We start from the raw sequence: 24474 nt of genomic DNA, 5'->3' as shown, positions 1-24474 counted from the left end.
GATTGGCAGCAGAGACTTAATATGTATCGGCTGAACCTCAATACTACAGTTAAACTCCACCTTCTCTACTGTGAAGACTCTGGCTCCAAATTATATCAAATGCACAAGATGGCCGAACCTGTATCCAGGATTTTTGGGCTTCTTTTTTCTACATGTGTGTCTTTATTTACTGATCTCAAATAGTGACCGTGTGAGGAGAGATCACCTTGTTTATGTGACAACAAAACAACATTTGTGACATTCTTACTTATATCCCTTCAAACCCTTTCCTCACCTCCTTGAGCTTTTTGGCCCACGGCTTCTGAGCCTTCTTGAATCCCTCCTCCGCCTCCTTGGCCTCCTTGAATCCTCCGATGATTTGCTTGTGGTACGCCTCCTTCTGCCAGTTCTTCACTCGCTCCACGTCGTCGTTCACCAGGTTGTTCTTCACGTCTTGGTGCATCTCACTCACCTTGTCTGCCTCGGTCATCACGCCCAGCCAGGCTCTCTCCACCGAGCCGTACTGGGGACCTGGGGATCGGCGCAAATATTAGACTGTGTAACCGGAGCTTTGCAGAATTGACAGACACGATTGAGGTACTTTCAGTCGCCGAGCTATTTATTTGATTGACCCTCCGCCACACGCTGACCTTTCTCAATGAGCTGTCTCCATCTCTTGGACCAGGCCGTCAGCTGATCACCGTAGGCCTTCTCTATCTTGGCCCGCTCCTGCAGGCAGCCCATGAGGTCATTGCAGAGCCGATGGCCGTCGTCAAATCTCTTGACAGCACGTTTGTAGTTCCCCACCTGAGACCGACCGACAGACGCACACAAACATGTCAGTACAAATATACAAATACACACAAAACTGACCCAAGGCACATTTTTCACAGGAGGAAGATAAGCCAGGGTACACTCTGTGCTTTTTACTGACAAAATACAAGAGTGTATAAGGATTGGGTAGAATATTAAAATCATTTGCCAACGGTCATAATGACATAATGTTTTAGAATGAACAGCTCCAGGAAGTTTGTAGGATCTACTGCAGCAGTGCAACATTAAACTGTATATACTCTAGTTGTGTTCTCTAAACCTTCAATTGCATATATTCAATTTTGCATTAATAAGACTGATCGTCGACTAGAATACAAAACATCTGATTTAAATGTGACTTCAAATTCCCGGAGGAACATTATTCTATTATTCTATTAATTTAATTTATGCTTCCTGTATTTGTTTTATTATATTTTTTACATTTAAAGAAATTGTTCAATATGTAATATTGCAATACATGTTATGCTACTCTATCACATCTATTCAAGCACATTTTAAATTGAAGCAGGAATCAGCTTTATCTATTTTTATCTTTTTACCAAAGGCAAAAAAAAGCTACGTAAATGTTCTGTATTCAAAGAAAATAACTGTAGTTTTTCTGCAGTAATATTCTGATTTAAATGCAATAATTGCAGTTATTCAATACAGACTATTCATATTCCACTTGTTTTTTTTATAATAATGAAACCTGCATCTATATGTCTGTTATTTTTCCTTCATATTTAAATGTATTTATAATTGTACTGTGTGCGCACTACATCTATATTTTCTATTCCATCATTTCTTATCCATTTTTCCGTTTTGGATCCTGCCACCTTAAGCGAGGCTGCCTTAACGAAAACATTACCAGGCCGTGTGGCTCCTCCTCCTCAGTGCCTGCAGGGGGCGTGCGCTCATGGTGCATGATGGAGGGAGGGTAGTAAGGGGGGGAGGGGGCTCGTGCCTGTGCATGTGTAGTTATGCAATGACATGGGCCTGCGTCTGCGCATGTATGCCAGTGTGTGTGTAAATGTTGGCGTGTGTGTGTGTGTGTTCATAAACTGTGACTGCTCTAATCCTCTTGAGTGGTGTAACGCAGGCAGAGAGACACACACAGGAGCCACAGACATTGTGGAGCACACGCCATGAATAAAAAAAAAACGTCTTATTCATCTTCACGCAGACATGAAGTCATGAGGAGCATGTCTGATGCAGAGCTGCTCCCTGATTGGTCCTGACGTGAGGATGCACGTGTGTGTGAGTGTGTGTGTGTGTGTGTGTCCTGGTGGAGCTGCAGGGAGGCATGTGAGACAGGTGTGTGTGGGGGTGTGAGCTTTGGCCTGTGCGACCGAGCGCCAAGTCCCACCAGCAACAACAACACACAGGTGGACTGGTCGTGCACGTGAACACACACACATGATCCCCCTTGTTTTCCAACAGCCTGGTGATTATCTCACGGCTGTAATAAGGTTGAGACGTCTGAGAAGAAAGCGTTTTTTCTAAGAACCATGATCTGACCCGAGCTGTGTTGCTGGTGCAGAGATGCTACAGGCAGGTGCACGTAGTGAAAGGACGTCTCAGAGCAGCCGAGCACTGAAGCTCTTTGTCTGAGTCTCTGTGTACGAGCCATGACACAAAGAAGACTCTGTACCGAGGGAATTCATTAACGCTAATTTGGCGGGTTTGAAAAGCAAGCAAGCGCACACGTAGACGAATACACACACATAAACACACACAGACACACACATATGCTGCCTTTTCATTACAAGTGAAGATGCTGTCACTTATATGAAGTTAATATCTTTTGTGATATGAGAACAAACATTCTCTCACTTAACCTGCCACCTTTGATGAAACAAAGTACTTGTCAACAAATAAAGAATTCTAATTATTATCTGAAATTGTATTCACATTATTTATCCATTTATTCGTCCTATTTAGATTGATGGAAGAAAGATGGATACAAATTAAGAGATACTTAAAAAGAAAATTTAAACTAAATCCAGAAGAAAGTCTCATTTAAAAGGTGAGCATAGCTTTTGCTGTAGCATTAGAGTATATCTTCATAGTAAGAAGAGGAAACAACAGCACTGGGGAGGTTCCTCCATCATAAACAAGCTCTCTGCTCTCTCTCTTTCTGACTGGTTCTGGCGGCCGTGGTGAACAGTGAACTGCAGATGGTTCACACTCACCTGCCAAGTACATTTGCTCTTATTCCAAACTGTTTCTAAACCATCTGGTGCATCAGATTCCATGTTTGTTTTTGCCACAGTGACCAAAATCACAGACAAACGCAGCTTCACATCAACACGGCAACATGTTTGTTATCTGCACGTCGGCTCATGAGATGGAGAGATCTATAATCAGGTCACTTTTAAAAAAGCTCGTTATTTAAAAGCGGTGGTTTGACACTTCTTTGTTTCCCTGTAAAGACTCAGAGGAGTTTAATATCACTTTATATGTGAAGCTACAACCAACAGCTGGTTCATGTTAACTTTGGCTGCTGGGGGGGGGGGGGGGGGGGGGGGGGTCTCTCAGTCAAAACAACAACAAAAGACCCAGATTGATGACGTCATGAAGCAGAGTGGGATGATGGGAGTTGTTGTCTTCACCACCACGCCTTTAAATCATGTTCACGCATGAGGTTGTGTGTTCAATTTTTATTCATGTTGAGCATCAAGCTGCGATGAACAGTCACGGCCCATCACAAGTGACCGATACAACCAGTGAGATGGAAAAACAACCAACTGGCAAACTGACTAACAGTGTATCCATGAGTAGTTTGCACCAGATGTTACAGACGAGACAGGTGAAGAGGATATGACGTAATTAAAGGGCGACTAAATGAAATGTCCTGTTATGAATGAAAGTTTGAATTTCTCTGGGTTTGAACATTGTTTGGAGTATTTTGGAAAATGTAAATAATATAAGTAACATAGGTCTAGACGTTTTAAGACATTTTAATAAAGAATTGTTACATATTATATATTTAACATAAAGAATGACAGCAGGGAAATGTAATTACCTTAATATCAACGAACAGATATAAGAGCAGGATGGATTTTCTTGCCTAAGCGTTTGTAAGACACCAAACTTCTTTTAACTTGTGTCTGTCAGTCAACCTCGAAACTCAACGGGTAACTTAACGAATTTCCTTCTAAAAGCTTAAGGACTAGTAATCTAATTTTCATGGTTTCACTGAGGACTCAGCTGCCAAATCAATATAAGACGGGGAATGGGGGGGGTGGGTGTGTGTGTGAGGAGTTGTGTTGCAGGTTGCCACCAGACATCAGAGCAGACGCCAAGTGTCCTCCTTACCTCCCAGAAGCTGTCCATGGTGTCGTCAACACCTGCACATTCATCGTAGGAGCCAGACATTTTGTTGGATGTGGCAAAGCACTCTAATGACTAAACCTGTCCTCTGCAGCCGAGCTGGGTTCCTCATGCACTGCAAGAGACGGAGAGAGAAACACTGTGAGACGGGAGCTTCACACAAAGCACGGAGAAGTGAGTCTCGAACACACGTTGGAAGGAAAACACACGGCTTCTGTGTTACACCACACATCAGCAGTAGGGGCGATTTCCCCCCGGGGGCGACTGCAGGGGAATCTTTCAAAGTGAGGGTTTCTTGTTCGAGACGTTTATAATAATGGAATAAAAAATAGGTCTCCTCCGCCGTGCATGCATATAGCTCCCTGCCCTGAGGAATGAGAGGGAGCATCTTCTATGTGTGGTGTCCTAGAAACGACACCGGAGAGAGTGGAGCCTCACACAGCGCTGACCCGGAATCCTTCCACTGTGCAAACCTGCGTCACTTTGAGACCTAACATCTCGAGAGAGGGAGCTCAACAACAACAACACACACACACACTGACACACACATGCTACACTACACACGCATCTTCATGAACTCCAGCAGCCCAGAGACACACTTTACGTGTAAACACAGAGGAAACAGAGATCTACGCGGCTATTTTTACACCCGCACGTGTCCTTTAATGAAGCGGTTTAATCAGCTGCTCCTCTGCAGAGCTGCAGAATACAGGTCCTGCAGGATTCCCTCCAGCTTTTCGGGTGATTTATATTTATCTGGGTGACGTCTGGTCGATATCTTACCACCGAGGTTTAAAGAGAAGAGACCGCTCCGACGCTCTATTGGTATCGAACCCTTTTGAAGCCAAATCCATTTCGCTCCCATGACTAATGCTCTTCCCCTGACAGAGATCTCTCCATTTGCTCTGCAGCATCCAAATATGACAATGCATCGAAGTGCAGGTAACTAATAATGAGAATAACGAGGCTTTGTCGATGACATTTGTGCTCTCATGTGGTTTCCAAGTTGTTATAATTGATTACAGTTGATCGTGGGCTCATTATCTAATCCTGCACATTGTCTCACAGTCGTTTTTTCATATGCTCGCTCCGAATGAAATGTGGGATTCGCACGCTACTCAGAGGTCAAGGCAGAAGAACGATGATTCATGGCCATTTTAGATTAAATTCGGAGTCAGCACCCTTCTGTCTGCAGCAGCGCAACGAATCGTTTGGTTTTCAAATATTAACGGTGTCCTCGATGATTCCTCCGTCAACCTCCCTCCGCAGTCAAGTGCAAATTAACTCCTGCAACATCCCTCGTCCCCGGGAGTGAGTCACGAACAAAGACGACTGCCCATGTTAGGCTCAATTGGAACGCGCCTGGCCTCACTCTCCTCGTGCACAACACAGCAGAGTAATTGTCCTTGTAAGATAAATAAAGAGAAACTAGAAGGTCAACCTGCGAGTGGAAAGCAGTTTTAGTAGCAGCTCCCTAAAAAAAACGCACTCCAATCAAAATGTGTGTCTGAGGAATGGATAACACAAAATGTGACTGGTTCTGGTTTCAGCTGAAATCTAGTCCAGCTCAGTCGGTGTTTTCTTAGCTGTGGTGCATTTTGAACCATTACTGTCAGCAACCGTCACACTGGTCATAATAGTTACACTCTGTGCTGGATGTGAGACCGAAGCAGGAGTTCATGACTTAACAATTTTTACAGTCAGTGTCTGAATGGGAGACAATTTGTGTCTTTCAGCTGCACTCAGATCAGCGGCTCAGGGTTTTTTCTGGTGAATCATCTGAAAACAGGGCTCTGACACTGACAACTGCTTAGACTCCTCGCAGGAAAAACAACATTTCACCGGCCACAGGGGGAGACTGGGTTCTTTTCCTACTCCAAATACTGACAGTATCCTAATTCAGACCTGTAAATCATAACCAGTCGTGTACTGGGACACCAATATAAAGTGAATGTGATGAAAAGCACCTTATCCAACCTTTTCTGTCCCTGCATCTCTTCATTATCATCTCTAAAACCTTGTCGGATAGTTTGTAGTCGGTCTTTTTCATTTATTTCAACTCGTGTGAGTTTCCACTGGACCATCCACGAAATGTTTGACTCCACATGAGTTGGGTCACACCCTCAGTAATCCCCTTCTTCAAAAGAGGGACATGACCTCCTTCCTGTGAATCCAACACAGAGGAGACGTGGCAGCCACCACAGCAGTCGGCTGTACAGATTAAAGAGCTGGATATGTAATCCATACCTGGATCCACTGAATACAACTCATGACAATAAAGAAACTCCAGTTATCACTGGTCTCCAATACAAGGACAAGAACCTCTCTTCCTGAAGACAAACATTATAAGTTTATATATATGAGCTTCTATAAAGAAGAGTAAGTAGAGTCATACCACTCTCATGTCTATAGATCAAATATGAAGCTACGACTGACACAGTTAATTTACCATGGAGATGAGAAGCATCTATTCCATCCAAAAGGAATCAAATCTGACATATTAACATGTTATATGTTTTTTTTATTAAAACAAACAGAGGACAAGACCTGGTCTTTTTAAGCTGACTGGTCAAACTATCCCTTTAGAAATGAACCTAGTGACAAAGTGTCCAGTGGGACGAACCATTGAGGTTGACATTCTTCAAAAAGTTGGACATAGTAAACATGATGTTTATTGTCTCTGGTACAGGACACATGAGTAACTATAGGGCCACTCAGAACACAGAGCTTTGCCACATTATCCCCACTTCTCATATATATATACAAATATATGGAAATCAGATACATCCAGATCATTATCCAGACCTGCAGTAAGTCTCTCCTGTTAGATATTAGCACTCTACACATGCCAGATTGTTTTTACAAATAGCATTGCTTCTTGAGAAATTCACAAATATTGAAAAATGCTGGATCTCAGGGTCTAACCATCTTAAGGTCTGTAACCATCTGAAGGTTCTTCCTGAGCGACGCCGCATCCTTCCACCATGTTTTAACCCATCCATTACTTTTTGTGTAACCCTGCTAACTAACACAAAATCAAACACAGATGAAAACACAACCTCCTTGGCGAAGTTAACAAAGTAGTTCATACGTGTTCTACTCTTCCTTTAATTAGTCATTTTTCAGTATATGCATCTAAACTAATTCAAACATGAGACTTTCCAGTTTGCCACTATGGCTGATGATGAAAATGCTCCCAACTGGTGGATTATTGTGAGGCCCCCCTCCCAGCAGAACTGTGATGCACCACCGACCCAAGAATAAAAACACACCTAGAGCTTTGAGGACACATGAAGACTCATCTATCTGATACGTGTGTCATGCAGCTGTAAGGTTAAACCGCAATAAAGTAATAATCTTAATCTCGGCAACAAATAAAGACCCATTGATCAAGCTACCGACCCATTATCCTGGTCATCCAATAAGCTTCCGCCTCCGTGACTGCAACACCTTGTGACATCAAAGCCTGTTAAGCTGCGGCACCGCGCCAGAATCCCATCTCACAACAAAACCAGTGTTCCCAGCAGCCAGGTTAAATAAAACTCCCACCTAAACCAACACCTGATGACATATGGAGAGCATCTGGAGCAAAGTAAAACAATTCCAACAGCCAGGTCCATATATTTAATGAAAAACTCATGTAGCATGGATAATTACACGTGCATGTTCATGCTATGACAAAAGCTGAGAATTGAAGAAGCTTTCAATTTCTAAGATGAATAAAAAATACCACAAATTGAATAGATTCTGATGTCTGGGTTAGTTTCTTCTCTCCTCAGACAGTATGGACGGACACCTCATCCGCCCTAGTTGACTCTAGGTGATACAGCGGAAGGAGGGCTCATCACAGAAATGTCCCAGTTCGGCTGCACGGTGGGAGAGTGGAGTGTGTCCCATTAGAATGATAAGCGTTGGGGGGGTGGGAGTGGTAAGTGTCCTGAAAAGGGGCTTATGCTGCAGTAAGTGAGGTCAATCCACCTCACTTTGCATTCCCCTGGTGTAATAAGTGGTGAAGAAGACACAGGGAGGACTCAGTAGAGTTTTTCTAAGATTATCCTGCTCGGGCTATATAGAATAATGAAAATGATCTATATATAAATGCAAAGAAACGTCTAAAATATTGCACACAGGTAAATAAAATCGTTACTCGAAGAAGCATGAATCCACTTTCAGTTCAAAACCACCGACAACCCACTCACTGACCCAAACACCTGCTGCTGTCAGATCATTTGCGTTTGTAGATGAAAGACTTACGGGAATCTCTCTGTTCTCTGCAGTTGACAAAGTACAATTCAAACTTTTTGCACAAACTGTAAATCACTAAACATTCATCAGGAGGATCACTTACCACTGTTTGCTCCATAATTGCAAAAAAAAAAAAACACAACTCCGAAAAAATGTCCGACTCCTCCTGGACGCACGGTTTTATAGTCCCAATATTTATATATTTAAGTCCTCTACGGACCGTTCCTTGAAAGGTTATGGATGTGCTGCAAATGTTAGTTTTGCAGCTTTGACCTCTGTGGCCAGAGCGAACCTAGAGAGGACGATAAGTCTGACCACACCAGCATGTCTCAGAGGCTGAGGGATAATCCTGCAGTGTGCCACTTGAATGGCTTTAGAGGGGGAGGGAAGAGGAGAAGTGGATCGGATGAAGAGAGACAGAGAGATAAATGAAAGTGGGACAAGGGATATGATATTGACATCAAACTGTAATTAGCTATTTACCGACAGGGTAGCATAACCGTGAGAAACTGATAAAGCAGCTTAAGGTTGTGTTTCCTAATCTTTATTTATATTTTTAAACACATTATGAGTTCATGGTTTGGCTGCAGGAGTTCACAGCAACATGACCCAACCCGATTCTGCAGGGACTTTCTGAAGATGAATTTTTTTAAGAGAATCAAAGAGAACTCCTGACACACAAATGTCCTTTACACAGTCAGCTGGTTTTAAAGCACTGAATGGGAACCACAACAAACACCTAAGCTCGTTAGAGTAAGAAGATTTTAGAGAGATGAACTAACTTTACTCCAGCAGATTGTTAAGCTCACTGTCATCCTGACAGCAGCAGTGTGAAGACCAAGCTCTCGAGTAACGTACAGAAAAACAATACATCTAATGAGCCTCGTCAAACCCGATCAGATGTTTTGATACAGTCGGTTTACGATGGCTTCTGGTTGGGATTCTGAAAAGATGAGAACAGCGTGTCCTCGAAAAACAAGAGCACGGAGAGAGAGAGAGAGAGGGAGGCTTTTCATCGACATATGGCGAGAAGAGAGAGAGACATCGAGGCAATGGGGGAAGGGAGGATGAGACGGAGGTAAAGGACGGAGGTGAAGGGGGTAAGAAGTTCTGGAGGAAGCTGCAGAATGTGCAGGAGGCTGCGGTCAGACATCCGGAGAGATCCTGAGTGGAACAGAGAAAGAGCCGAGGGGCCGGGACGGCAGCTGGACACATCAGGACAGAGACGTGATTCATCTCACGGTGCAGCACAATGTGAGCGGGCTGGTTGGATGTTGCCAGGAGACAGAGCTGCCTTGTGCAGATTTCACACACACACACAGACACACACACACACACACAAAGACACACACACCATTACAGCCCAGGCCGTCATTAAGATGGCCATGTGACCATCGCTTTGGTGCAATAAAGGCTGCTTGAGTGACGCAGTGTCAGCTGTCACTCACACTCGTGGGACGTCCTCAAGTGAGCACCAACACTCAGGAGAGAGAGAAACTGGTGGAGAGTCAATGAGTGCTGACGCAAAAAAAGAAAGATGGAGATCGGGGAAGAAGAACGATGCAGCCATCAGAGTTAGATAAAGGAGAATAGTGGAATACGAGTCCTGTGCGAGTGGAGGGTGGTGATGGTGTTTATCAGCTGAAGGAGTAATGCTGTGAACCCTGCTCAGTGCTCGCTGGGGGAAAAGAGGAGGAGAGTCAGATCTGAACTGACGTGTTGATTCAGACGGGGAATCTGCAACAGAATTTAGAAAAACAACCCCTCATACCGTCTCTCATCTTCATCAGCTCAGAGTGAGCCTGTAGCCTCCAGAGCAGAGTCCCTGAAACGTCGGTTTATACGAAGACATAATTCACTTGTTTAGAAACATCCTGGAAGAGAAGCAGACAAACGATATAATCTGATGCACCCGAGAGAAATGTGCTACCCAGGTTTCTAAAACAGGAAATGCTTTTTCTGTGAATCATCCTGCAACGAAGCTGCTAGCTGAGAGGCTCTATGCTGATGTTAGCATGCTAACACGCTCACAAGGACAACATGCCGATATTTAGCACGTCTCATGTTTAGCATGCTAACATATGCTGTAAGTGTTAGTTGTGTTTCGTCCTGTAAAACAATCACAATTTGACAATAAAGTGAAATCAAATCAAATATTTTGCACCAGATGAAAACACTGAGGCTGATAGAGATGTGTTTAGCTGCTGTTTGGTCAAACGCCCCAAAGTTTACAATGTTATAGGCTTCAACTTCAACGGGGCAGGAATATCTCAATTAAATTACATAGCAAGTTCAGGATTCGTCCTCTGGGGGCAAACAAATTATGAAAGTGGACAAACTTCCACGTCCACTCGCCATCGACCCAAGACCCAAGTGCAAGTATATTTCAATTTGAGCCAAAATGGAGGACATGCATCAGCGCCATATTGCTAGTGTGGGAACAGAGTGTGTAAGTCTGAACCCCCACTATCACATGTCATACACAACCTGATGAGTGTGAGTCTGTAGCTTTTCCATAAGCTGAGATCCATTCTGTAACCTGTAGCTCTAAAACGTCACTTTCAGTCCGTCTCCAGCATCAAACGCACAAGACATTCTGTGAATAACTCAAGTCATCACAACAGAGCAGCTACTGTTCCAACACACATTTCATTTTCAGAATTTGAAATGGGTTTATTGCAACAGCCAGATGCAGCAGCCAGTCCATCGCAGAGACGAGCTGGTGTGTGTGTGTGTGTGTGTCATGATTTCAAACACACAAGTGCAGGGTGACTCAGCTATCTGATCACAAACGCCTCGAGAGGTTCTGTGTTGGGTCACTGCACCATGGTGGGGGGGGTCGTTTTTAATCAATATTAATTTTTGTGTAGCTGTGTGAGTCAGCCAGGTGTGTTATTGCTCAGCTCAAAACAGATTAGACCATAATTCATTATCACTGGGATTAAAATGAGAGAAAAGATGGCGGGGTTATTATTAAATAATATTAGACCTCATCGAATTCTGTAGGAAAATATTCTCGTCCTCACAGGGAGGTCAGAGGTCACGATCAGCCACAGGTCATAGGAAGCTGGTGGAGAGAGAGCAGAGCGAGTGCTGTCTGTCATGTGACACTGTCTGTCATGTGACTGCCCTTAAAACTGTTCCTACGCAGGTTCGAATCCCCAGAGTCTGGTTTGATAAAAGCACGATTCAGATTCTACAGAGATGTGATGTAATAGCACCGTGAAAGAATGAGTTTATACCAGCAAATAAAAATAAGAATAAAAGAGCAAATTCCAATTAAAGAAATAAAAGATTTAATTAAAAAAGGTTGTTTCTAAAGCACAGTATCACAAACATATCTTATAGAGGAACTAACGAGCCACTAAATGATCCTCAAAACAAAATGATGCAAGAAAATATACATCGAAATACAAACGAATGAAACAGCGTAATGAAGTGGTGGAGGTCATGTTACTGCAAACTTTCTAGTTAAAACTTTGTCAATTATAATAAAATAAACTTTATTCTAAAGCCATAAGAGGAATATATATCTATGATATGTTGACCCTCAGAAAAGGCAGTGAAAAATACAAATCATGTCTTTTGAAGAACAGATCCCAGGAACAAAAAACACAATCAATCATGAATAAAATGGACACTAATACAAATTAGAAATTAAAATAAGACTTAAAGAGCAATAACACTGACTAAAGCACATGTATGAATCAGAACGGATACAAATCCAAGGGCTCTAATCTCTTTAAATTCAAAACCTTGACTGCAGCCTTGTGTTAGATGGAGAAAAATACTCACTATCAAATCAAATGTTCTTTATTGTCCCATAGGGAAATTTGTCTCGGGCCAAAGTGCTACAGCAGCTGCAGAAGAGTACATTCAACAAACAACAACAACAAAAAACAAGGACAAATCATGCCAGACCCAGAATATTGCACCTGCCCCAAAGCATTTCAGAAGATCACTATGTGAGCCCAATAGTCAATCATTAACAAAACAATATGACAGAAACAGCCAATCTGTGCACTACATTCAGGCAAAACTATTCTTACTGTTCTTATTAAGATGTTTCTGTCGTGCTCTCTCTTTCATCCTCCGCCTTGTGTTGCTCTTATTGAATGTGACCTCAGCAGCCTGATGTCACGGTTGTTCTTCTCCTAAAGCTCAACACTGCAGCACCTCTCCGAGTATCTTCTTTAATACAAGTCACACCAAAAAAAAGGTTAAAAAAGCATGAACCTTCAGTGAAAGATTCCTTGAGAAAGATCCATCAAGGAGCTGTAGAGAGTCGTTGACATGAAAACTTGACTCACCATCTCTCAGACCTTGTGTGATGTATTATTACAAAGCTGGAGCTGTGCAGGCCCAACGTGAAGCTTTTCAATGACAGAGAAGCATTGAGCATTCATCATCTATTATACAGCTTATTCAGAGTTGTGCAGTACGATGCATTCAAGGATCTGGGAGTAAAAGTTGTATTCATTGAATCTACGCACAAGTTTCACCTCTTGATCATCATTTAAAGAAGTCATACGTAGAAGATTGAGGACATAAACTTGTTTGACAAAATAGGCAATAAGAAAAAGCCGGTGAAGCTTCCAAAGAGAGTTTTAATTTTAGGTTAAGAATAATAGAAATCGTTTAATAACTTGTCTTTTCCTCCAGCACCATCCTCAAGTAAAAAATATCAATTTGATCTTTTATGTGTGAGATGAAACCTTTAAAACTAGCTTTATTATTGTGGGAAATATATCAACATTTGAATTTTTGGGACAAATATTCTTGTTCCCCACAGGAAGAACTTTGATTTATGATCAAATAACTGTTGATGGACCCGTGAATGTATATTACATTTGGTAGACAAATACTATGTAATTGAATTAACACATGCTATATAGGTAAACAACTGTTTACCATGTATATATATACACCAATCAGCCTTAATTGGTTTTAATTATGTGGCTAACAAGTTTACATTACTGTGTTCTTAGCAGTTGAGCAGGTGTTTGACCATATTAAGGTTTTAGGTAAATTTACATATTTTTATTAAATGCATTTAGAGGAAAACAGTTTCTCCAAATTTCATGTCAATCCAGTCATTAACTATCTATTTGAGAAAAGATCAAATTCCACTGTTAAACGATACAAGACATTTCTATGTTTCTGGGATTCATGTGGATTCACGATAAGGAAGCTAATATTGCTAAAGGCTAATCAATGTGTACAGAGACTTTGGTGAAGATCGTTTCTGAAGAGCAGATAAACAGTGAGAGATCCCAGACAGCTGGAAACAACCAGGGAGACGCTGGGAGACAGGAAGAGACTATTCAATAGATGTGTCTGTGATTCATCCCTAAACTCGGCTGGTAAGCAGAAACACACATTTCACAATAGGCAGCGTTTTTAAGATAAACAAACAAACACACACACACTCACAACGGAACAGAGTTGGTGTCCCGAGCGCTGCTGCAGTGGTTATGTAACTAACAAGCCTCATGCCACAAGCCTCCTGGTGACAGTGTGGTGGAGACGGGGGGAAACTGCAGGGGGAGGGCGGAGAGAGATGGACAGGAGAGGCAGAGCCGAGCGGAGGAGGCAGTGATGGGGAGGTGATGAAGGAATGAACTGCAGGAATTCAGCAGTGGCTGTGAGATGGAGCAGAGAGGATGGAGGTCCTGGTTCCAGTCCAGCTTTTCCTGACGTCCAGGCGGAGAGAGGAGCCGAGGAAGAAGGGAGGGAGCACACGAGCAGAGCAATAGTCAATATAGGAGAATGTTGCTCTTCACACACAACAGTGTTCCGCCTTCTCACCGCTGAGCGGGGTGATGCTGCACTGAATACTGATGGGCTGCTTCCAAATGCATCGTGTGTGTGGATTGTCGAGAAGCAGGGAGAGTGGGAGGTGGAGTCACAGAGAGGGTGACTATGCTACAAATGATTTTATTTGCTTTGCATATAGCTAAAACATACATAAGACTAAATCACCATGCATTCTTATATAAATAATAGATGGGAGGTTTCAACGAGGTAATTCCCATCAACAGCAGAACAGGTTAGTTCATAACCTGCTGGTTGTTTTTAAATGAAAGGTTTCGGCTAAAGGCAATGATTGAATCAACAAACCATTTGGAATTTTGAGGAGGGAAAGAAAATTGATTACAATCAGTTGAATTCACTTTGTATTTTGAAGATGAAAGAAATCTGAATCAAATTTTGCCAAATTTCATGGCCAACCAGCCATTGAAAGTCAAATATGAATATCATGGGGACTCAGGGGATAACTATGGTCATTATGGTTCATCCTGTAGGGACCATGAACGTCTGTACAAAATGACTGACCGAGGATTTCTGTGAATCTGAATTTTCACGTTCCTAAATACTGACCGGCAGCATTTGAACAATGTCCCTTTCTATGCTGCCAACAAGCCAATTTATAAGACGAGTAAATTGGTGCTGAATATTGTGTAGCAATGAAAATCGGACTGTACCATCACCATGACAGGAAACTGACCGGAGGACACAAGCAACAGCACCAGTTGCCCAGAGAAGCGTCAACAACGTCCAGACCATAATCACCTTACGTCCCTATTTATACCCTCCTCTAATACCCGGAGGCCATTCAGGACGAGTGAGAGCCGGATTCCACCGTGTGATAAGAGACGGAGCGGGGGATCAAAGACCTGACGCTCCAATCTGAGAAAAGTCGGAGAAAATCAAGTTGATGGACTCGCTAGTCAACTAAAAAGCAAACAAGCATTTTGACTTGAATTCAAAATCTCAGCCAGCGATAGATCTTTTTAAAACTTTTATTTGGATCCATATCATGTTCTTAGAATTGGCACAAACGCGAAGTGTCTATTTGAAGCAGCCTTAACCAACGTGGCCAATTTGGCGTGCGGAGTGATGGATGGATGCTAACCACGAGCCAAACGACTGCTGTTAGTTGTCAAATAAAGAAGCAGATAAAATAAATAAGTATGGTGTGAATGTTTCTGTGCGAGCGTTGGCGAACCATCCCGAAGGCATAAACAAGCAGGGAAGCTTGGGCGACCTCCTCGGCTGGCACCAGGAGGACTCCATCTAAATCTGACTTTAACAAATTTGATTAAATTCAACATTTAAACGATTAAATCAGATCCCGATCCTACATTCAGAGGATTTTATAGAGTGTGGCTGAGCACACGTAGAGAGATGGTTATGATATTATTAATTCCTGCAGCAGAAACCTAATTCTAAATCGCAATCGTCCTTTTTATTTGCAAATACAGCAGAATAAAACAGATGTTAGAAACCAAAGAGCGTTTCCAATAACGCTGACGGGGATGTTGTTTTCTTTGAAGCTGTGTTTCCCCTCGGTTTCTCTCAAACAAACGAGCGCACTTTGTTACTCAGTCTATATTTTTCCGACCCAGCTTCCCCTCCCAGTCTGAGCCGCCCAGAATCCCCGGGGAGGCCTTCCTGAACTGGGCCACGGTGTTCTGATGAGCCTCCTTCAGACAGTTACTTAACCTCCCTGCTGCATCGAGGTTCTGTCATGATTCACACGAAATGAAGCGATCAAACCGGGGAATCAATAACTAGCCCTGTGCTATCATTCTTCTCTGTGAGACGGCAGCAGCTACTCTTACAGACTCTTGAGATAATCTACTCTAAAAAAAACAATAGATATGAGAGAGAGAGTTCATCATGCACCTCCACCACGGAGCCAGTGCCTCATTTCAAACCAGTTCCATGTGTTTCGACAGCCAAAGAACTGGGACTCAGACTGAAGTACTGGTCTGTCTCTTTGCTGATGTAGAAGAAAGTGCTGCTTAGGGGCAGGGGCAGAGATTAAGTGAGTAGCTAGAGCAATAAGACCAAGGTTATATAATATATTGCACTCCGGCTTCCTGCCACCGTCCGAAGGTGGAGATTGGAGACCCTGAATTGATCGTAGGTGTAAATCTGAGTGTGAATGATTGTGTAACATCCACTGGGATCGTCTCCAGCTCAAGCTCCGAATGATAAGATGTACAAGTCGAGTCAAGTCTTAAGCAGCACCTTGGTCCAAAAGGGGCATCAGAGTGAAAAGCTAGAATCCTGAAATGCAGCCGTCCAACATCTCAGCAATCTGATATGTGATGTTCCACCTGCTCATGCACTAAGCAGAGAACATGAAGAGGAATCTGAAATACACGTCTCCAATAAGCACCAAGCTTGACCCCGGCTAGTTAGCTCAAGGACACACTGGAACCCTCTCATTAAATATTAACAGCATTGGCAAACAGCTACTAATTACCTTAAGTGGTGTGTGTGTAGCGTAATACAGGAAACAAAAGTACTCAGGCCTGTTCTTAAGCCTGATTCATTTTACCTCTGCAGCTTCCGACTAATCGAAGTCGAGGGAAACGAGCAGATAGAGGGAAAAATCAACTCACCTTCTCCACCAATGGGAGGTCAGGTTTCCATAAACCTGAGGGAGAGCTGTTGGTCCCCTGCAGGAGATCACCTGCAGAGAGAAACACGAGAGGGAGCTGTCAGTGCGTCCGGCTCCGAGGAAGAGTGGAGTGCTGCTGAACCGCTCTTTAATGCAAATCAGCCCGACCGTGTCAAAACACCAACTATCTTTACAGAGAATAAAACGTGAAGAGATTAGGAGAATTTCATTTTGAACTCTCACGATCGATGGGAGCGTGAGAGGCAGAATATTTAATAATATTAGCATTTTGTGCTTCTTCAGAGCAGAACAATAATATAACAAGTGTGGTGCAGAACTAACTTTGACGGAATTATAAACCAGATTCAACTCATGACCTCGAATAAATGTGTTGATTTTCTTTAAATACAGTAAATAATGATTATGCATGGTAGCAGGAAAATTATTTTTGGTGTGTTTTTTGTTATTTTTTTTGTAGTTTTGAGCAACGACAGCTGAAAACACATTACTCTGATATAACAGGAACAGTCTGGAAGCTGCTTGTTGCAAATGATAATGTACATGTTCAGTATTTGTTTTAAAAAGTGCAACCTCTCTGCTGTCACTAACACACACCACATTTTAACAGTGTGCAGCCCACACAGAATTCAACACATACAGCTCACCCACACCGCCAAACAATTTTAAACAGAACCATATAACTGGAATTAGTGGGTGGGTGGGGGGGTATGAGCTAATGTAATGTTCTAAAAAACAGCCGTACCATGAGCAATTCACTCTGTCTCCATCTCAACAGAGTTATGGATGATAAACCTCAGAAAGGTAGTTACTCGTTTACAGCAGGGTTTCAATTAAATGTCTTTTTTTTTTCAAGGTATAAATTTCCTTTGAGAATATGTGAAAGTCAATTAACTCACGTCACTTCAGGCTTTAAGCTTAATTTCAATTTGAGAAGGCAATAATTTTGTTTAAAAAAGTTAAGCACCCTGTAATTGAGGCAAATGGGTTTGAATCCATTGCGTTACCTCCTGATGCCACAATTGTTTTTGTAGATTTATAGATTCTAGCTTCATCTACAACGAAAAACAATAAGTCTGTTAAAGGATCATTTAATTGTTGTTTAAGCAAAATAACAAGTTCAACCTTCAGAAATTTGAGGTTTTGTTGTTTTTCTTGGTTAAGAAAAGTATAAACTATATTTTGGGGTTTTAGGTGGTGGAAAGAATTGACAATGTCACTTCGTTAAACCAGGGAAAACCGAATAATAAGAATAAAAAGATGAATCCATGATGAAAACAATCATCAGTCGCAGCTCTAGCTTCAAGATCATTCATCATATCATCAAGCGGCCATTTTGTTTTGTCTTCGATGACAGTGTAGACGTTATTATTCTGTTCACATAACATATTTAGTAACTTTAAAGAGAACGGCTGAATCTTCCTCTCACACAGCATCATGAGGCGTGGACCTGTGGACTGAAGCAGCCTGAGATGTGGGCAGCGTCTGATGAGAAGCCTGATAACGGCCCCATCCGGCTGAATCAGGAGCAAGTTCGTGGAAAACCACTGAGTCATGGTCAGCTTGCTTTTGTCGTTTTGTTTTTTCTACATATGAGTCACCGAGGATCGCTCTGAAGGATGCAGAGCCTCTGAATGAAGGAATCACTCAGAGATCGGCTCATCATTTAACAGCGGTTCAATCCATTTTGAAAATAAACAGGAGATTAATCAGCGTTTGACGACTGAGATCTTTTTTTTTAGTGTCCAGAACTATGTGCTTCATTAACTAAGTCTTGCTCTGGGAAACTGGGATGATGGTTTTTCGTGATTTGTCTCACGTGTCGAGGATGAATAATCAAACAAAGGCAACACACTGGTGTATTGATGTTGAAGGTAATGGTAACTTGCAGCCCAGGCAACACACGGTCAAACACGTCATCCGGTCAAGTGGCCGCTACATCATCATTTGGTTCCTCTCTGTCTCTTTGAATATGTCCATGAGGAACACACCCTCTAGTGTTCAGAGCATTGACCTGAAACGGCTGCATTCACCAAAGACAACCCCACTGATGATGATGATGATGATGAGGATGATGATGATGAGGATTACGTTTCACCATTCAATCCCGTATCGATCCACGGGCACTACGCGGCACACCGGGACTCCATTTTGAATTCCCCAGGAGATCATGACCCACACGGGGAGCGTGCACGGCCTCAGGTTGAGCCCCGGCTGCACGGTGATGATTCAGAACAGACACTGACATGTGGTGACGCTGCATGAACCCACCACGGCTCCACAGAGAGAAACACACTGTTGGCTGCGTAAAGTCACATCCACAGCTGAAGCCTTTTTCATATTCATGGTAAATATTGATGCTCTATTTGTCCACATTACATCTGGTAAATTGCTTATTCCATAAATATTACATTAACGTCGTCTTTGTTTATTTCTGTGAATTCACGGCGACGGATCGAGGGAGGGAACATTTGATTATTTCTGTTGGGGAAACAAGAGCAGTGGATGTTTTTAGTCATTTCCAACATCATAAATCTTTCGGGCGAGGATGTGGAGTCTTCCCCTGCGTGTGTTCTCCTCTGCAGCCACAGACACTCCACACTCCGGCTGCCCTTCAGACTCCCGGTTCCTCCACGGCCTCTTCTTTCACACCTTGTCAGAAACCACCATCTCGTCTTTTCACGGAGGGACGGCCGCGTTTAACCCTTTCATCAGCAGCCACATTTAAGAAGGTTTCAGAAATGAGACAAAACAACAACCTCACTATTTCACACGTTGTCCTCCCTCCCTCACACATGATGTCTCGGGGAACGTCCTCAGACAGCTGACGACAACATGCAGGTCACCAACCACACACCACATTCCCTCCATGTGGAATCTATTGAGAGTGTGAGATCATAACCAAACCCTGTTATTTTGACTGGACTGCAGAGGGTTTTCAAAGTCCAAAATACAAATTCAGATTTACCTCATTGTAGTAGATACTGATATATATATATTTATTAAACTGAACAGGCTATTATCTTCATCTGCCTTCATTTGAAAACGGCAACACACATTTATAGGATCCCTCTCTGTCATTGTCCACTTACAAAAAGAAAATCTGAAATGCTGTTTAAATATTTAATTCATAATGAAAATGAGCTGTTTTATAGCATGTATTATTCCCTTTCTCTGTTATAGTAATATATGTCATTTTATTATTATACTATATGGACTGTATTGAAGATTTTATAGGTTTTCTATTTGAGTTGTTTGTTGTTTACATGTTTTTTTAACATTTAATTTATGTATTCATGTTTTCATATTGTACTATACTTAACTACACTATTCTTAGCTCTCACTTTATCGGTATATATTTTAAAAAACATCTCAAATCTGTGACCAAGATAATGAAATCAGGAAAAAAATTAATCCAAAATCCAAATCCTTTTGGCTCTGAAACTATGTTAAACAAAATGAAGAACACATGCAAATAGCATTGAATTAGCTCAGCTCACTAGGCAGAAGTACGGCACCAATTTTAAAGAGGATGGCGGATCACGCTCCCATTAGTCCTTCATCAGTTATTATGTCCATGTCCAAAAGGAAACCAAATTGAGGCTTAAACTCAATCACTTAGAAAAGAAGCCTCACTCTATTATGATTATTCTTACTGGAGATGTAATATCACTACATTCCCTGTGGTAGATAAACACTCACCACACAGCTATTCTATTAAAGGCTGAAGATAACAGCAAGTCAAAGCAGTGGTTACACCAGTGAAAATCATAATTAACAAACCTCCTGAGCAGGAAGACGCTGCCCCGTGCACCGCAAATGGAAAAAAAACAAAGCGAGTCAAGCGTGGAGACACGAGATGAAGTCAGGGTGGACATACTCGTGGCTTCAGAAATGAAACAGCAGTCTCAAAGGAGAAGGGATGAATAGCTAGTGACTTAATTAATAACTCTTTGTCTCTCAAGGACTCAGACAAGCAAAGACAGGATGACAGAGACAGGAAGTCGGAACAGGAAGTGATGATGTTAAATCACTGTTCTTAAGGTTTTGATATTAGAATATTTCAGCCAATATTTGAATTCAAGAATTTGAGCCAATAAGCTACAGAATGTACAACACTCTCCAAAAATCTAAATAGGAAAAATCTAGATGCTGTATAAACACACGGAGCTTTACTAGATTTTATATTTCATACTAGACTTTTAATGGACTTCACTGGCAAACGTGTGATTTATTTATCAGTAAGAAAGATTTGTTTCGAGGATTTTCCATTCATTCATCCATTCTGTTTATTTTGATCCACATATTCTTGTGTATTCCATAAAAAATGGGGCACACAACAATACAGTAATAGGTAATGAATAGTAAATAGATCAATATATATAAATGTATATATATATACAGTGGGTATATGTAGACAGAAAGTAGTAGACTGAAGCAATATCTTACTACACCTACCTACCCTGTATACACAACCAATGGCAGCTTTCAGGTGCCTCTTGGTTTTCATTGTTGGCCATAGACACATTTCAGATGGTACCAAACCTATTCTTATTTATAGGTCATGAAATCTAGGCCCAGTTAAACTGATCTGATCTGTGTTTCCCAGTTTTGGGGGTAAATCTGAAGATAAATGATTTGGACAGAAAATAAATTACTATTACTGCAACACAACATGATGTGTACTCTTTATTTTTTTCCTGCCAAATACAGTAAACTATCGCCTCTTACTCCTCGTCAAATCCTTCAAATGAAGTGAGAGGGGACAAACACTGCTCCCGAGGCCACAACTTGAGGGAAGAGATCACAACCACTCATTTCTCTGAAGACACTTAAAAGCATTTTCAGACACACAAGCAGTAAAACGTTTGGGCTTCGGGTGATTGCACGGATGAACTATGCAAAATAATGGAAAGAATTGTGAACAATGCATCGAATGGACAGATTCTGCCTCCAGGTTGAAAAGTGAAGGAGATCCCGGCGAGACCCTTTTGACTTGGCTGCACAGTGAGGAGTGAGGAGGCTGCTAATAAATAGGAGGTGCTCTTTAACTCTCGTCTCTCCGCAACACAATTGGATTACCCCCACCTCCCGTCCCCCGCCCCTGAGGACGTATCATCGTCTCCTCTCTGCAGCCCTGCATGTGTCAGGCTCTCTTGGGGGGCACCTTGGCTGCTGACAGACGTGCTCTTCAGTGGATTCATTGTCACGGAGGGAGCTCAAAACAAACCAGCAGAGGGAACTGGGACCTGTCACCTGCTGTACGCCACCTTCATCCCACACAGCAACAGGGTTTCAGAGCAGAGAAACACAAACAGAGCTGTGGAGAGAGGGGCTGCGTGTTTACAGGCTGGTTCTTAGAGGACAGGAGCTGCATGGTTTGGAGGAGTGATGCTCCAGCCTCCATCACAACCCTCCTCCTCCTCCTCCTCCTCCTCCTCCTCCTCTTCATCATCACCATCATCATCACCCACCAACCACCACAACATCTCTGCTCTCAAATGTGGCTCAGTGTGAATCCTTCAGTCAGCTGAAAGCCTGGATGCATTTCAGCTCGGGGAACAGATTTGATGAATGATTAAACGGCCACATGCACCTAATCCCATGAAGGAGACCCGGATGCTCCTCCTCTGTTCGTGGAAAAAGAAAAAAAAAAAACTAAACAACACACAATGACGCCGGAGATGGCTCATCGCTCTGCTGTGACAACCAATTACATAACGTCAGAGCTGAGTGCTCTCATTTGCATTCGCGTCCATTGCACCGAGTTAACGCTCACGCACACAACCACACACACACACACACACACACACACACACACACACACACAACAACAACAAGGCGACGACTGACTCCCGCACTCTGCGCTTATATCGACGAAAAGCGTAGAAAGTGCGCAAGGTTACGTGTTTGCTCGACGTGTCGTTCACATTCCCAGTATTGTTTACTGGTTTGACGCATGGCAATGGACATAAAATGGCAATCCTCCATGTCAACCTCCATCCACTGGAGTGCACTTTACCTGGCAACAGCCTCCTGTCATTTCTATGCTGGGGGGGGGGCTCTGCAAATAATATGATGTGCAGATAAACAAGCTGCATAGGATTTGGATGCTGAGGTCAAATTTGTTCATCGAAGAATGCTCAAGGGGGGTGTGGGGGGGGGGGGGAACAACACCCTGCATCATCCGGAGGAAGTAAAACCCATTAGTGCAGAACCGAACTAAACGGCTCATTCATATAGTTTACAAGTATCAAAGCCTCTCGTATCAATCGTCGGGATGATGCAAGATGGTCCTCTTCACCCTTGGCGCATACGCAAACAGAGGCACACCGGATGAAAATGACGCATGCATGACTGAGAGGAGCCGAGCCGGTGAATCTGTAGTGATGTGTAGTACTCGGTGGGGATTCGCATGCAGCAGAGACATTCGTCAAACGATGGGAAATGAGAGCGAGGTTTCTCCATCCCTGCGTCGCCCTTCTGCTAAAAGGATGCTCAGCTCCTCTTCATCCAAAACACACTCACACACAGACACACACACACACACAGACAGGACTCACCAGAGATGCTGCTGCCGCTGCCGCCGAGGTTCACTACAACCCGAGAGGAGTGCGCTGCGAATAATTCAGTATTTCCCCTTGCAGCGACAGAAGGTGACCCTGCGAGTCTGTGCACGTCTCTGCATCCACCAGATCACGATGCGCGCAGCGAGGGGGAGCTCCACGGCACAGGCGCGCGTCGGGGGGATGGCCCAGCGATTTCCTTTCAATGGACGACAGAGCAGGGCTGCAGGGTGAGAGGGCGGTTGAGCCGGATGCTGCTGGGAAGCTGCTTCTAAATCCCCATCTCACAACAGTAACCACATGAGCTTAGGGGGGGCTTTGCCAGATGTGTCCACATGTGCAGGTGCGAGTGGGTCGTTTGGATTTGTTAGGTTCTCATCCGCTTGATAAATGAGAGTGAATGCTTTTGATATATTTGGTTCTGTGGAGAATGCACAGCAGATATTGGAAGATGTTTGTTTTTTAAAATATAGAGATTAGATAATATTTGAAACATTATGGGAGTTTGTGTAACGGGGGGGAGTCCCAAATGTGACTTCCACTTTCCAACCAATGAGGAGAGAGGGTGGTAGGAGTGGGCGGCCCTTCTTTTCTTGTCAATCACGTCCACATTGCACTACACTGCAGAGAAGGTGGTGTTTTTGTCCTCTGGCTGCCCAGCAAGTCCTGTTATATATATGCTCTGTTCCAGGTTCATCTAAGGAAGAGATTCAGCTCATAATTATTATGTCTGCATCAACGTTTTCTATAAATGACGAAATATGACAGTAGCTAGAAAGGCACTGAGCAGAGCCTATATCTCTGCCAAGGCCCAATAGTGGCCTTAAATTCAATTAACCTGCATAAACCTATAGAAATCAGTTTGCTGAATATGCCTGATTCTTAAGAAATCACTGAACTTACCCAAATGTATAGACACACTGATTTGCATTTTTCCCTGACCCATACTGCATCCTTTCAACAAGTTATGTGATCATTGCTTCGGTATATAAACAAACAAACCCACCCACATAGAAATGGACCGGGTTGAAAACTTAACCTCCTTGGTGGAAGTAGATAAAAAGGCATTGTACACCGAGAAGTGACCATGCAGCCAAGAGGTGGGGA

At 42.9% G+C, this 24474-nt stretch overlaps 1 protein-coding gene across 1 annotated transcript in view; it reads right to left on the bottom strand.

The window, feature by feature from the left end:
* Positions 1-23518, bottom strand: part of LOC128442913 (protein kinase C and casein kinase substrate in neurons protein 1) — a 31179-nt gene extending 7661 nt beyond the window's left edge. The window contains exons 1-5 of the mRNA XM_053425542.1: positions 23365-23518; positions 16785-16855; positions 4111-4240; positions 630-786; positions 275-510 (exon numbers count right to left, since the gene is read on the bottom strand). Coding sequence (XP_053281517.1) covers positions 275-510; positions 630-786; positions 4111-4170 — 453 coding nt within the window. The 5' untranslated portion in view covers positions 4171-4240; positions 16785-16855; positions 23365-23518. The remainder of the gene's footprint in view (positions 1-274; positions 511-629; positions 787-4110; positions 4241-16784; positions 16856-23364) is intronic.
* Positions 23519-24474: the final 956 nt, after the last annotated feature.

The sequence above is a fragment of the Pleuronectes platessa genome, chromosome 6, assembly GCF_947347685.1.
Source record: "Pleuronectes platessa chromosome 6, fPlePla1.1, whole genome shotgun sequence".
NCBI lineage: Eukaryota > Metazoa > Chordata > Actinopteri > Pleuronectiformes > Pleuronectidae > Pleuronectes > Pleuronectes platessa.
This window is presented reverse-complemented; position numbering and strand designations above follow the sequence as displayed.